Source organism: Sorex fumeus, unplaced genomic scaffold (genome assembly GCF_029834395.1).
Source record: "Sorex fumeus unplaced genomic scaffold, SorFum_2.1 ptg000021l, whole genome shotgun sequence".
NCBI classification, from domain to species: domain Eukaryota; kingdom Metazoa; phylum Chordata; class Mammalia; order Eulipotyphla; family Soricidae; genus Sorex; species Sorex fumeus.
Genome location: NW_026606078.1, coordinates 265323 through 279839, shown reverse-complemented (window position 1 = coordinate 279839; position 14517 = coordinate 265323). Strand labels below are relative to the sequence as shown.

The window sequence follows — 14517 nt, the reverse complement described above, 5'->3', positions numbered from 1 at the left end:
CCCACCTCCTTCCCTGCCTCCCAGTGATGTCTTTTATGAAGTACTGCCTCTTTTTTTATTGTTTCTCTTATTCAAGTCTGTCAGTTCTATAAAAAGTTTGCAACATAAATAAATTGATTCGGGGAGACTTTTCTGGAATAATAAAAGAACCTAATTATTGACATTTCAGTTTGGGGTTTTTTTTTTTGTTTGTGGGGGTGGCACACCCAGCTATGCCCAGGGCTTACTCCGTGCTCAGGGATCACTCCTGGTGCTCAGGGGGATCATATTTGATGTTGGGGATCAAACCCAGGTTGGCTGCGAGGAAGGCAAGCTTCCTACCTGCTATACTATCTCACAGAAATTTCAGTTGTCTCAAAAATATTTTAAAAAGCTAACATCTCAAACTGCCCTTTTATTTATCACCCCTGAGCACCATTATTAGCTCTGTAGATAAACATCTCCATGGTCTATAGAGTTGGAGTGTGTGTGTGTGTGTGTGTGTGTGTGTGCTAACGTGAATGTATGTTTATGAGAAAAAGAAATTTGTCAGTTGAGAAATATAATTCTGATTTTTTTTTTCCCAGAAAAATCAGACTGCTTTGAGTGAGTAGTTTTGAAGTTATAAGATATTGGATACAGCTATTCTGCTACAAATAACTGTTCTATTAAGATGAATGTGAAAAAAGATTCAATATGAACTCTTGAAAATGATTAGTACACCTTCCTGATTAGCACAGGCTGCAAACGTTTTGTGTGGAGGCTCTCTGCTGACTTCTGTGGGGGATGGGGGGTTCTGAATGTAAATTAAACTTTGAGGTTATATTTAGAAGTAGAAGCAGGCAGAGAAGTTCATCAATTGCTAGAATGGAGAAACCTTGGTCTCTTGCATAATAGAATTCTGTAACCCTTTTTAAAAACATGGAAGTTGAAGTTAGCATTATAGATTGGTGATTTTGAAGTTTACCATGATTTATGTAATAGTAATGTGAATTTTCTTTTTCCCTGAAAGCAGTTTAATACTAAAACTAAGGATGGGTTCACTGTAAATACAAAAGTTCGCAGCCTCAAAGATCAAGGGAAGGAATATGATGGATTCACAATTACCATCACAGGAGACAAGTATGTATGCTTTTAAGTACATAATGGGCTGGTGGCAGAAAATACAATATTTGTATTGACATTGTCTTGGGAAGTTCAATATGTTGATTTTTGCTTTATCCCAAAATGAAGATTATCAAGGTCCAGTGTAACTAGACCCAGATATTGGCAAGCTCCCCGTGACATATTCGATATGCCAGACACAGTAACAACAAAGTCTCCAATGGAGACGTTACTGGGCCCGCTCGAGCAAATCGATGATCAACGGGAGGGCCTTTACTTTACTTTACTTTTACTTACATCTGGAGTACTTATGTCATAAATTCCCAAGTTGTCCAAACCTAACAACCCAGATTTGGTTTCTGGCACTACCTGGTCCTCAGAGCATCACTGAATGCAGCCCTCTTGGCCCCAAAGCATGGCAGGGTGTGACTCTGGAGGCCCCAAGCATCAGCAAGGTGACTTGGGTATTCCTGTACTGAGCAGGGCGCAAGCACCATTGTATTCTTTATTTTTTTTTTAATTTTATTGATTTACCGTGAGATATAGTTACAAGCTTTCATGTTTGAGTCACAGTCACACAATGATCAAGCAGCCATCCCTCCAGCAATGCACATTCCCCACCACCAATATCCCCAGTATACCCCCACCTTTCCCACTCTCCCACTCCCTCCATAGCAGACAATATTCTCCATACTCTCTCTCTACTTTTGGGCATTACCATTGTATTCTTGGACCCTTGCATTGAACTGCCACCTGATTGGACAAGAATCTCTGGGACTTCTTTTTGGTGTCCTCCCATACCTCATTACTTAGCCTCCTAGCATCAGTGCCTGCAGGCAGCTTATGTGAGTGCACTGCTGGAAATTATGTTCTTTCAGACACTCTGCCCCCTGGACACTGACTTTCCCAAGTGCCTTTACTCTCAAACTGTAGGAGCCTCTTCATCAGGTTCCTTGCCAGAATTTACACAGGGTTTCTTGAGTAAACACCAACTTAGCAGCTTCCAAATTTTTCCATATTCTTTAGGTCTCAATCTCTATTCCAAGTCATTTATGAAAGTACCTTTCCCATTAAAGATCATTCTCCTGCTTTAAAAAAAAAAATTTTAGGGAGGAAAGAGAGAGAGTACAGCAGATAAGGCATGGCTACACTTGTCTGGCCTCATTCAATTCTTGGCACCTTATATGGCCCTCCAATCACCACCAGGAATGATTCCTGAGCACAGAGCCAGGAATAAGCCCTGAGTGCTGTTGGGTGTTGCCCAGAAGTAAAAAATAAAGTTAGAGTTTGCTATTAATGTAAAATGTATTCTTCCTTGCAACCTCCATTGTGTGGGGTGGGGTGGGGGTAGGGGGTGGGGGTGTATTCTCGGATTAAATTATTAGGCAGAAATGGAATTCCTAAATAAAAATTACATAAAATTTCTTTCCCTTGAAGCATAGCATTTTATTTCAGCAGTTTCTTTTCACCCTATTCATTACCTTTCTTATAAGGTAGTTATTTACTCTATGTAGTTATTATCTCCTGTATTGGCTTAAGCTCATGTAGAAACCTTTGGTTAGACTGAGGGAAATACCATATTTTGTGGAAAAATACATACTTATGAAGCATTATTCATTTGTATGTAGAAAGGAAGAATACATTTTAGGGTACATTTTATGCCATCAGCATGCTATTTGCTTTTTCTTTTTTACTTTTGCGTTACATAATCCCTTGATTAGTATAATTATTTGACACATTTTCTTTTTTTTTAATTGACACATTCTTGTATTTTTAGGGTTGGCAATATATTATTTTCTGTAGAAACTCAGACCACAGAGGAAAGAACACAATTATATCATGCTGAAATAGATGCACTTTATAAAGATCTAACAGCAAAAGGAAAAGTACTCATTCTGTCATCAGAATTTGGGGTAGGTTTTTGTTTTCATTTGACCTGTTTCCTATGACTCTTTTGTGAACTTTTTAAAGGCTCTAGCCCTTCATTGGTATTATATATCTAATGTTTGTTTAAAAGAATGGTTTTTTGTCCTATAAAACAATTCTCATATTTAAGTAGCACTGTAGCACTGTCCTCCCGTTGCTCATCGATTTGCTCGAGCAGGCCCAGTAATGTCTCCATCATGAGACTTGTTGCTACTGTGTTTGGCATATTGAATGCGTAATGGGTAGCTTGCCAGGCGGGTGAGATACTCTCGGTAGCTTGCCAGGCTCTTCGAGAGGGGCGGAGGAATCAAACTTGGGTTGGCCGGGCCAGCCCCGTGAAAGGCAAACGCCCTACCCGCTGTGCTATTGCTCCAGCCCATATTTAAGCAACTATAGTAATTGCATGGGTGGGTGATAAATTTATATAGTTACTACACTGCATTATCATATTGTTGAGAGTTCAGCCACGGCCAGGAGACTAGTTCACTGATAGACTACTGCTTCGTTTGTAGCAGGCCCTGGATTTAATCATCCCTGGTGTGTGTGCACACACATAGAGATTTATATATATATAGTAAAAAAGTAAAAGTAAAGGCCCTCCCGTTGATCATCGATTTGCTCGAGCGGGCCCAGTAATGTCTCCATTGGAGACTTTGTTGTTACTGTGTTTGGCATATCGAATACGTCATGGGTGGCTTGCCAGGCTCTGCCGTGTGGGCGAGATACTCTTGGTAGCTTGCTGGGCTCTCCGAGAGGGGCGGAGGAATCGAACGGAGGAATCGAACTCGGGTCGGCCATGTTGGCTGCGTGCAAGGCAAATGCCCTACCGCTGTGCTATATATATATATATATATATATTTTTTTTTTTTTTTTTTTTTTTTTTTTTTTGCTTTTTGGGTCACACCGACGATGCTCAGGGGTTACTCCTGGCTCATGTACTCAGGAATCACTCCTGGCGGTGCTCAGGGGATCATATGGGATGCTGGGAATCGAACCTGTGTTGGCCATGTTGGCTGCGTGCAAGGCAAATGCACTACCCACTGTGCTATCCCTCCAGCCCCAGAGATTTAAATAAAAAGTTGATTCATGGTGAAGAAGGCCAAACCTGTATTTAATGGCTTTTTCCTGATCTGTGACCTTTCCCCTTCATTGCCCACCCCACTTAAAAAAAAAAAAGAGTATCTCTTTTCAGTTAGTATCCAGCATGTCACCTTTGGTACATTAAAGACCATTGAAATATATTTATCAGGAAAAAAAGGTTATAATTTTTAAGATAGCTAGGAAAATAATGCTCTGAGTTGAACTGTATATATACCTTTTTCATTAAAAATAAATGATACAGTGGGATGAGGAAGATAGCTCTAGTAGTAATGTACATACTTAGGTTGTTTGGGGTCCTAAATTAAATCTCAAACACAGTGTTGATCTGCTAACCCCCCAGAGCCACTGTGCCTGAGCAGTACAACATCTGCTCAAGCACCAGTCAGACCTATACCCTGTGGCTGAATCTCATGAGGAGTGGCTCCAGAACCACTGGGAGTGACTTTATAAAATATATGAGCAGGGGCTGAAGCAATAGCTCAGCGGGTAGGGCGTTTGCCTTGCACATGGCCAACCCCGGTTCGATTCCCAGCATCCCATATGGTCCCCTGAGCACCACCAGGGGTAATTCCTGAGTGCAGAGCCAGGAGTAACCCCTGTGAATCGCCAGGTGTGACCCAAAAAGCCAAAAAAAATAATATATATATATATGAGCAGTATTTAACATATAAAAGCTATTTAAAAAAAAACCAAGAATATGAGAAGTAGGTTCTTATAGGAGAGAAGTTTTTCTTTTCTTAATATAAGTGATTTTTATGTCACCTACTAAAAAATTGGCTTATAACTCAGTATTTCATATTATGAGCATCTCTCTTTTTTCATAGGATGCTGATGCTGTTTGCAACTTGATATTATCCTTAGTTTATTACTTTTATAATTTAATGCCACTCTCTCGAGGATCCAGGTGAGCAATATTCTATAATTTTAAAAGTTTTTACATTGAAACACATGTTCGTTTTTACTGTTTTCTCTCATTTTGAGTGTGAGTGAAAAAGTACACCTTACAATTATAAGAATACCAAAAATGTATTTTCTTAATCTGCCATATCATCAAAAGAATTTTGAATGATAGTTTTGTGGGGTTTTGTTTTTTGTTTTTTGCAGAGAGGCACAGGCCAACAATGAACAGGACTAACTTCTGGCTCTATGCTCAGAGGTTACTGCTGGCAATGCTCAGGGTGCCATATGCAGTGCCAGGGATCAAACTAGAGTTGGTCAATGAAGGGTGTTGGGAGGATCCTTCCAGGATGGGAGATGCGTGCTGAGGGTAGACTTTAGACCGAACATGATTGTCACTCAGTGCCTCTTTTGCAAACCACAGCACCCAAAAGGAGAGAGAGAACAAAAGGGAATGCCCTGCCACAGAGGGAGGGTGGGATGGGGGGGGGGACAGGGGGTGGAAGGGATACTGGGATCAGTGGTGGTGGAGAATGGGCACTGGTGGAGGGATGGGTATTCGATCATTGTATAACTGAAACCCAAGCACAAAAATTTGTAAGTCTACAACTGTACCTCATGGTGTTTCACTAATAAAAATCTAAAATAAATAAATAAATAAACTAGAGTTGGTCACTTGCAAGGCAAGTGCTTTACCCACTGCACTATCTCTTAGACCCTGAAAGGTAGTTTTTATATAGTGTGCTTATTTTCACATTCTAGTGATCCATCTACATAACAAAAATTTAACTACATAACTGATTTTCTACATGCCTTGTACTCATTATATCTTAGCTTCTCATGTTTGCCAAGATTTTTACCATGCCTTCTTCCCTCTCCTCAAAACTCTTGTCAACTGAGCTTTTTCCTGATGTTTTATGCATTTTTATATGTTCACCTGCCATTCCATACTGTTTTTATTATTTCAAATAAATTCTTGCTACTTCTAAGTTCATCAAGAATATTTTTAACCAGGACTCACTCTGCTTTTCTTTATCCAGAAACGTGTGCAGTGGCTTATGCAAATAAGACGGCATATGTTGTTGCTAGCTAGCATATTCAAGACTTTACCAAAATAATATCTTTGAATATATTTATATTTAATACTTTATAAAATAAATTTGTCCTAAATGTGGTAAAGGTAAAGGTAAAGGCCCTCCCGTTGATCGTCGATTTGCTCGAGTGGGCCCAGTAACGTCTCCATTGGAGACTTTGTTGTTACTGTGTCTGGCATATCGAATACTCTCGGTAGCTTGCCGGGCTCTCCGAGAGGGGTGGAGGAATCGAACTCGGGTCGGCCATGTTGGCCGCTTGTAAGGCGAACGCCCTACCGCTGTGCTATCGCTAATAATTTTTATTGTAATAATGGAAGACATTGAAACAAAACAGGAACATAGATATTATATTAGCATAATTAGTTTTTTTCCACTGAATATATGATGTGCCTGAAACCTGTCTATAGCTCCTGTAATCAGCCGCTCCTGCAGGCACTGCAGGCATTTTATTATTTGTCTTTACAACTGTTCTGTTGGCTCATGTGTGGCATACTGCTCTTTTTATTTTGCTGAGTTACTCTCAGGTTTGTGCACTGGGGTTACCCCTGGTGTTTGGGGAAACATGTGGACTGGAGGTTGAAAAACAAATGCCTTATCTGATGTACCTTCTCCCTCACCCTTCATCCTCTTACCCACTTTCTACATGCTGTTGATTCTGTTTCCTAAACTATTTTTCCTTAGGCTCACTGCTAGTGCCATAGTTCAGACCCTTGTCATCACACACCATAATCTTTCTAACTTCCTTGTCTCCGGCTTTTCTTACCATTGCTGTCTCCCATAGATCGACGTATTAGCTCAAGTGCAAACTACCTGAACCTATTATTGTGATCCCTGTTGAATCAAGTGTAAACTTGATGGCATTGTATACATTGCCTCGGTCCTGCCCTGGTTACTATTGCCTCATTACCCATCCTTTCTGTGCCCTGTGAAACTTCTTACAGGAATCTTTATATTGGTCCTCTCTGCTTCAACTTCTTGGCTTTCTTAATGTTTTCATGCCTGTAGGCATGCTTTTCTCTCCCCATCAGCCCATTTTCCTGCCTTCTCTGCCTCCCTTGCCTTCCCAACTCCTTGAAAATGCAGCATACAAAAGCTGTGAGTTTCTGCCTTACTAGGTGGCCCCTAGAATGATTCACTCTTTTGATGTCAACTCATTGGATTTGGATGCTGTTTCTGCCAGTGTTCAAGCTTCCTCTCTCACCAGCCTGCTACTCAACAACTGTACCTTAGTTAATCTTTGTCCTGGGGTGCCTTTCATAGGGACACACAGAATGTAAAATATGTTAAAACTGATCTGTTAGCATATTCTGAGACTGTGTTCACTTTTTTTTGGAAGGGGAGGGGTGAACAAAATTTTAAAGAGTTAAATGATAAATATGTTTGTATTTTAGTATAATTTTGTATTATAATAATTTTGTATAATAATAAGTTAGTATAATTTTGTATTATAGTATAAAATATACTCTATATATGCATTTTAAAACCCAAGCCTCATGAAGTTGCTAAAATACATAAGCAAGCACATTTCTTATTCATGTTTCTAAAGAAAAAAGGAGAACTTTTAAAAGCAGTGTTTTGTAGACTAGGACTGATCAGTAATTGTTCTCTGTTTAACTAGTGTAATAGCTTACTCAGTGATTGTGGGAGCACTGATGGCAAGTGGAAAAGAAGTTGCAGGAAAAATTCCCAAAGGGAAGGTACGTTGGAGCTGGAAGGGAAAATGATTGGTTGTATTTAAATCTCAATCTGCGGGTTTTTGCATTAAAATATAACTTAACTGGATCCCAAAATGAGCCTGTCTCCTCCATATCTGATCACATTCCTAAATTTCTTTTTCAGTTAGTTGACTTTGAAGCTATGACAGCTCCTGGTTCAGAGGCCTTTAGCAAAATAGCCAAAAGCTGGATGAACTTGAAAAGGTAACTGCTTATGAGGGGGTCAACAAGAGGGTAATATAACAAGTGAGAAAAAGTTCTTCCATTACTTTTGGAGTTACATGGAACTAGAATTACACTTGTTTTTATAAGTTTATTTTACAGTTTAATAAATACCTATTTTTTATGGTGAAAATGTTTTATTACTGTGTAACACCGCATAAAGGATGAGTAGTGAAACTAGTTTTTGAAAGAAAAATGATAAATCTATTATTTATATTATCAGTTGTTCCTTTCAATTGGTTACTTTATTACCGTTTTTTGTGGGGTAGAGCCTCCCAGTGGTGCTCAGGAGATTGGGGGCCACTGCTACGATTCTTGATGAACAAAGCCTTTGGGTTGAATGCTAATAACCAAAGATGCAGTGCTACTCAGGCCCCGTAGTTCTGGGCTCACAGGGCTACCATGATAGTCCTTGGGAGCCTTCAGGGCCATGTACTGAGATGCTTAGGGGAGCAGTGTGGTTCCTAGGATCCAACGGTGGTTGTGTCTGTGCACAGCAGACTCCCTAACCCCTGTACTAGTTCCTTAGCCCTGCTCTCTAAGAGTAGGGAGTATATGAGAATATGGGACAAAGAACATAACCCTACTCAGGAATGAATTTGAAAACACACTGGAATCCATTTCAGACATACTCTAAGCATTATGCCTGTTCATCTGCAATTTTACTATACTCTAGATTTGAGAAGGTAATTTATTCTAATTTAAGTGAGGAATATATGTGAGTCAGTAATTACTAGTCAGAAATAATCTTATATTCACCCTAGGCAAGGAGTCTAGCCAATTCTGATCTTCCCTGGTTCTTTTTTCCAGAAGCTCTTAGAACAGTGTATAATATTGGGCTGAAATAAAACTTAAACTATCTAGAGAGTCTGATAGAACCAACTGTTCTTCCAGTTCATAGCTATAGAAAAATCTCTTTTGTTCTAAGCTTCTTTCTGATGTTGTAATATTATTTAACATCATATATATGGAGTATTGATAGTAAATACTAGATAGAAAAAATATGATATGTGCATTTTTTTTGTAAAATTGTGCTAATTTCCACATTACTTCTTTGTGTTTTTCTTTTTCAGTATTTCACCTTCTTATAAGACTCTCCCATCAGTGTCAGAGATGTTCCCAACATTAAGATCTATGATTGAGGTGCTAAACACTGACTCCTCTCCACGTTGTCTTAAGAAACTCTAGTTATGCTATGGTATTTATACAAGTGAAGGGCCGGACCTCTTGCTTAAGTTATTTTTTAAAACGTGGAATTATAAAGAAATTAGGTCCTTTATTACTTTTGATACCGATTTTTGATAAGAATTGAATACTTGAAATATTTTTTTTTACTTTTCCGAACCATAACAAAAATCACAAGAGGGCTTTGTGGGAAAGGGAAAAGTGAATATATTAGCCACTGGACTGTTGTTTTCCACTTACAAAGTCATGCACATCCTTTCTTACAACAAAAACAGTTAACTCTAAAACTAAAACAACAATTAAAAGGAACAAAAATAACAACAAAAGAAGTGTTTTCTTCCTTCAAAAATCTGGAGATTTTTCCAAGACTTTTTTTTATACATATTGTAATATGACATCAGGACATCTTATTTTCAACTCTCATACTTTTCACATGTAGATTCTTCATTTTACTTGAATTATGGAATACTTGTGGAACATCAACACATCTTACAGAACTTGTAGCCAGAAATGTTTGTTTTAAATGATGCAGACAGTATTTGTCAGTGACCCAAACACTGAATTACTGAACCATGTTTTTTTTTTCTCCGTTGAAAAAAAATAAACAGAGGTGATTTCTCTAAGTCACCAGTTTTTGATGCTGAATTATGTATGGTTTTATTTTGTAACCAGTTTCACTTTCAGGTATGAGGACATATTGAGTATTACTGATTTAAAAAAAAAATTAGACCAGATAAATGACATTGAGGGAAATGGGCTCATTAAACTTTGTCATTTCCAAATTATTTTCATTTCTCTCTGATACAGTACTTAAGAATGAAAGTACCTATGGTTTAAAACAAAAGTCCAAGTTTTGAGGTGCTTAGAGTTAAAAAATCTGTTTGGTGGCAGTTCAGGGAGATTAACAGGAAAGAAGGGAGGAGACAAGGAGACAAAGTCTCTGATACCAACATGAAAGTTTTCATCTATTATTGATATTTAGGGGTGGGCCTGGAATCTGCATTTTCAGTGTTGCTTAGGTAATTCACACATAGGTAGTCCAGGAACTGGACCTAAGAAACATCAATTTAGGATATCATTAAAGCTTGCCTCCTCTGCTCTGGAATTTTTACCTCCTAACTGATAATATGAAATCAAATATATTAAGTACTTGCAATTAGAATTAATGGTAGTACTTTGTATTAGGTGATTTTTTAGTGTGGGGGCCACACCTGACTTGCTTCTGGTTCTGTGCTCAGGGATTACTCCTAGTGGGGATTGAGGGACCCTGTGGGGTACTAGGGGTTGATTTCAGTCAACTGCATGCAAGGCAAGTCCCCTACCCACTATACTATCTCTCCCACAAAGTAGGCCTCTTTTTTTTTTCCCCAAAGCTATTTTTCATACATATAAAATTACTTTAGTCCTATGATTCACTCGCCTAAATTTCACCGGTCATTACTGATAGCCCACATTGATAGCCCATCATTGGATATGCCCTTATACATGAAATAAATTCTTTTTGAATAAATGCTTATAACTTAATTTGCAAGGCTCCAGGTTCTACTGATTGAAATTTTAGCTTGCACGATGTAAGATGATTCAGACATTTCCAGTTTTCCTAAAATTCATTTGGTTTCCTGACAGCCTGATCTCCTGAACCATGTTTCTCTACTGACTACATTCCTTGGCCTTTATTGACAACCCCCTCCCCTAGGCCCCTTCTCCTCCCAGCTTTAGCTCTCACTCGTGGTGCTCAGGCAAAGGCTTGTACTGCTTTTACTATTTGGTGTTACTATATGTACCTCGTTAGAATGCTGCCACCATGTTATCAGAGGATCTCCCAGGGTGATTCATTAAGTGATCCATAAGTTTTGTTTTGTTTTTTAATTTTTTTAATTCAATCACTGTGAAATAGACCCTTACAGAGGTGTTCATGTTCTGTCATACTGTTCAGTTCAGAGCTGTTCATGTTCAGTCATACAGTATTCCAACACCCATCCCTCCACCAGTGTACATTTCCCAGCACCAGTTTCCCCAGTTTCCTTCCCATCACCTCCCACCCTACCTCTATGGCAGCTGCTCTCTCTCTCTCCTTCCCTCCCTCCCTCTCTCTTCCTCTCTCTCCCCCTCTCTCCCTCTTTCTCTCTCTCTCTCTCTCTCTCTCTCTCTCTCTCTCTCTCTCTCTCTTTCTCTTCCTTTTGGGCATTGTGGTTTGCAATACAGATACTGAAAGATTTTCAGGAATAGGGGGATCCATATGTTTTGGTTTATTTTTTAATGCATTCTAGTGCCTATAAGGAACAGGTTTATATTCTCCAAAGTTGTTATTTATGAGAAATAATCTTGTTAAAAATTGCCAATTATGAATCAGTTATAGACTTGAGGTTCTGAACATGATTTACATGCAAATTAATTTCTAAATTACCAGTTCAGTAGCACTGTAGCATAGCACTGTCATCCAGTTGTTCATCGATTTGCTCAAGCAGGCACCAGTAATGTCTCCATTGTGGGACTTGTTACTGTTTCTGGCATATTGAATACCCCACGGAGAGCTTGCCAGGCTCTGCCATGCGGGCAGGATACTCTCGGTAGCTTGCCGGGCTCTCAGAGAGGGACAGAGGAATCGAACCCCGGTGTGCTGTGAGCAAGGCAAACGCCCTATCCGCTGTGCTATCACTCCAGCCAAATAATATCTAAAGTGAATATAGCACCTTCCATTTAGGTAAACACATGTATATACATTATCTCATTTCACAAATGTTAAAAGGAACAATAATAATTGTATTTTGAGATCATGTTGGACTAGATTCACTGTCGGGGGGGGGGGGGGGGGGAAGAACCTGCTAAGAAACTGAGCTGTGGATCCTTAATCTAATAGGAAGTCTGTGGAAAGATTTTAGGGAATCAATATTATCAACTTAAATTATACACATAGTTATGAGTGTATAAGGAAATGAGGACTCTGAAAAGAGGGTCCATAACTTCAGCAGAACTTCAAGGACGTCTGCTTTTGTCTGTATTTCATTATCACTTTGTGAATATTACAGCATTTCACAACCTTACAAAATAAGCAAACCAACAAAATAATCCAAAAACACAGCTCAATGTACAAGTAGAAGAATTTCACAGCAAGTTTGGATGTATTCCCTCTACCTGCCCCCTAAAAATCCTTGGAGGCTACCAACTTCCAGAATCCAATGAGAAGTGCAGGCAGTTTGTGGGCATGACCTCCAAGATCCCATAGGGATGGGGGGGATGAGAAGGACCCGCCCATCCCCTATCCCTTGAGGCCTGGAGTTTTCCATCACTGAACCCGCATACCTGCACTTCTCATTGGATTCTGGAAGTTGGCAGCCTCTGGGGATTTTTAGGGGGCAGGTAGAGGTACGACACCTGCCGCCGTCTGAGGCACTCCAATGAAGTCAGCCTGGCTTAAAGTCCAGGGGCAGCTCTGCCGCAAGCTCCTCAGTTTGGAGATTCTTTTGTGTGTCTCTGGATCATGGCCCTTGTATCCATCTTTTCCAGAGAAATAAACTATTGGCATATGCCGCAGCTTTTGATTTCTTTTGAGATTTATGGGTCTCTATTGACATTTATAAGGTCAATAAATGAGCTTGTATAGCTGAGCAGGAGGTGGTTTGTGGGTATGGCTCCCATATACCTAACTTTTGGCCTTTTAATTTCTTGGTAAACTTGACCCCCAAGTTGTTGGGGTCCAGCCAAAGGCAATTTTGGGGTATCCGGAAATCTGAAGGCACCATTAGGCTGCTGATGCACTTGCCCCACAGATACAGGTTGACCTGCTGGTGGCACCATACCCCCACCAAACAGTTTCTAATAAACACATATCATCCAGATACCAAAAGCAGAGAGAGACATCACAAAAAAAAATGAAATTACAGGACAATGAACACAGATGCAAATATCCTCAACAAAATAATAGCAAATAGAATCCAATGGCTCATTGAAAAGATCATACACCATGACCAAGTGGAATATATACCAGAGATGCAAGGATGGTTTAAGATTTTCAAGTCAATCAACATAATTCACCATATCAATTAAAAAGATAAAACCATAGGATCATATCAGTAGATGCAGATAAAGCATTTGCCAAGATATGGCACCCATTTATGATAAAAACTCTCAAGAAAATGTGAATTGAAGCTTTCCTTAATATAGTCACAGCTATTCTACCACCAACCCATGGCAAGCATTATTCTCAATGGGAAAAAACTAAAAGCCTTCCATTGGAATCAGGGACAAGACAGGAATGCCCACTCTAACCACTTCTACTCAGTATAGTACTGGAAGTTCTTGCCATAGCAGTTAGGCAAGAACAAGATATTAAGGGCATCCAGATAGGAAAGGAGGAAATCAAGCTGTCACTATTTGCAGATGACATGATACTAAACTTAGACAACTCTAAAGCCTCTACCAGGAACCACCTAGAAACAGTAGATTTGTACAGTAAAGTGGCAGGTTATAAAATCAGTAGATGTCTATGGCTTATCTTTATGCAAATAATGAAAAAGAAGAAAGTGATACGAAAAAAAATTACATTCACAATTATGCCTCAGAAAATCAAGTACCTTGGAATCAGCTTAACTAAGGAGGTAAAGGACCTGTACAAAGAAAACTACAAAATGCTACTTCAAGAAATAAAAGAAAACATAAGAAAATGGAGACATATTCCCTGCTCATGGATTGGGAGAATTAACATTGTCAAAATGGCAATACACCCCAAAGCATTATACAAATTCAATGCAGTCCCTTAAAGATACTCGTGACATTTTTTAAAGAAATTGATGAAATACACCTGAAATAAACTTATGTGAATAGCTAAAGCAATTCTTGGAGAAAAGATAGGAGGAATCACCTTCCCGAACTTCAAATTGTACTACAAAGTGAAAATGATTAATTAAAACAGCAGTGCATTGGAATAAAGATAGATCCGCAGACCAATGGAATAGGATCTGACATATTATCCTGACACACATGTTTAACTATATGATCACTTAATCTTTGATAAATGAGCAAGAAATGTGAAGTGGAGCAAAGAAATCCTCTTAAATGGTGCTGGCAAAACTGGAAAAAAAGGTAAAAAACTGTAAAAAAGGAACTCAGACCTCTAATACCGCGCACAAAAGCCAGATCAAAATGGATTAAAGACCTCAACATCAGACCCGAACTCATAAGGTACATGGAAGAAAATGAGGCATAATACTCCACAATATAGAAGCTAACAGTATCTTAAAAGATGAAACACCACTGACAAAGCAGGTGGAAGCAAAGATAAACAATGGGAACTA

The 14517-nt window shown here is 39.1% G+C and overlaps 1 protein-coding gene across 4 annotated transcripts in view; it reads left to right on the top strand.

Moving 5' to 3' along the window:
* The window catches only part of TTC13 (tetratricopeptide repeat domain 13), a 77741-nt gene extending 67873 nt beyond the window's left edge, over positions 1–9868 (top strand). For 2 of the 4 annotated variants that reach the window (XM_056113627.1, XM_056113629.1), the window contains 6 exons: positions 995–1101; positions 2861–2996; positions 4935–5014; positions 7720–7798; positions 7941–8020; positions 9112–9868. In XM_056113627.1, the coding sequence (XP_055969602.1) occupies positions 995–1101; positions 2861–2996; positions 4935–5014; positions 7720–7798; positions 7941–8020; positions 9112–9226 (597 nt within the window). In that variant the 3' untranslated portion in view covers positions 9227–9868. Of the gene's footprint in view, positions 1–991; positions 1102–2860; positions 2997–4934; positions 5015–7719; positions 7799–7940; positions 8021–9111 lie in introns of all 4 variants that reach the window. The other 2 variants (XM_056113626.1, XM_056113628.1) reach the window with 1 other exon arrangement.
* The last annotated feature ends 4649 nt before the right edge of the window (positions 9869–14517 follow it).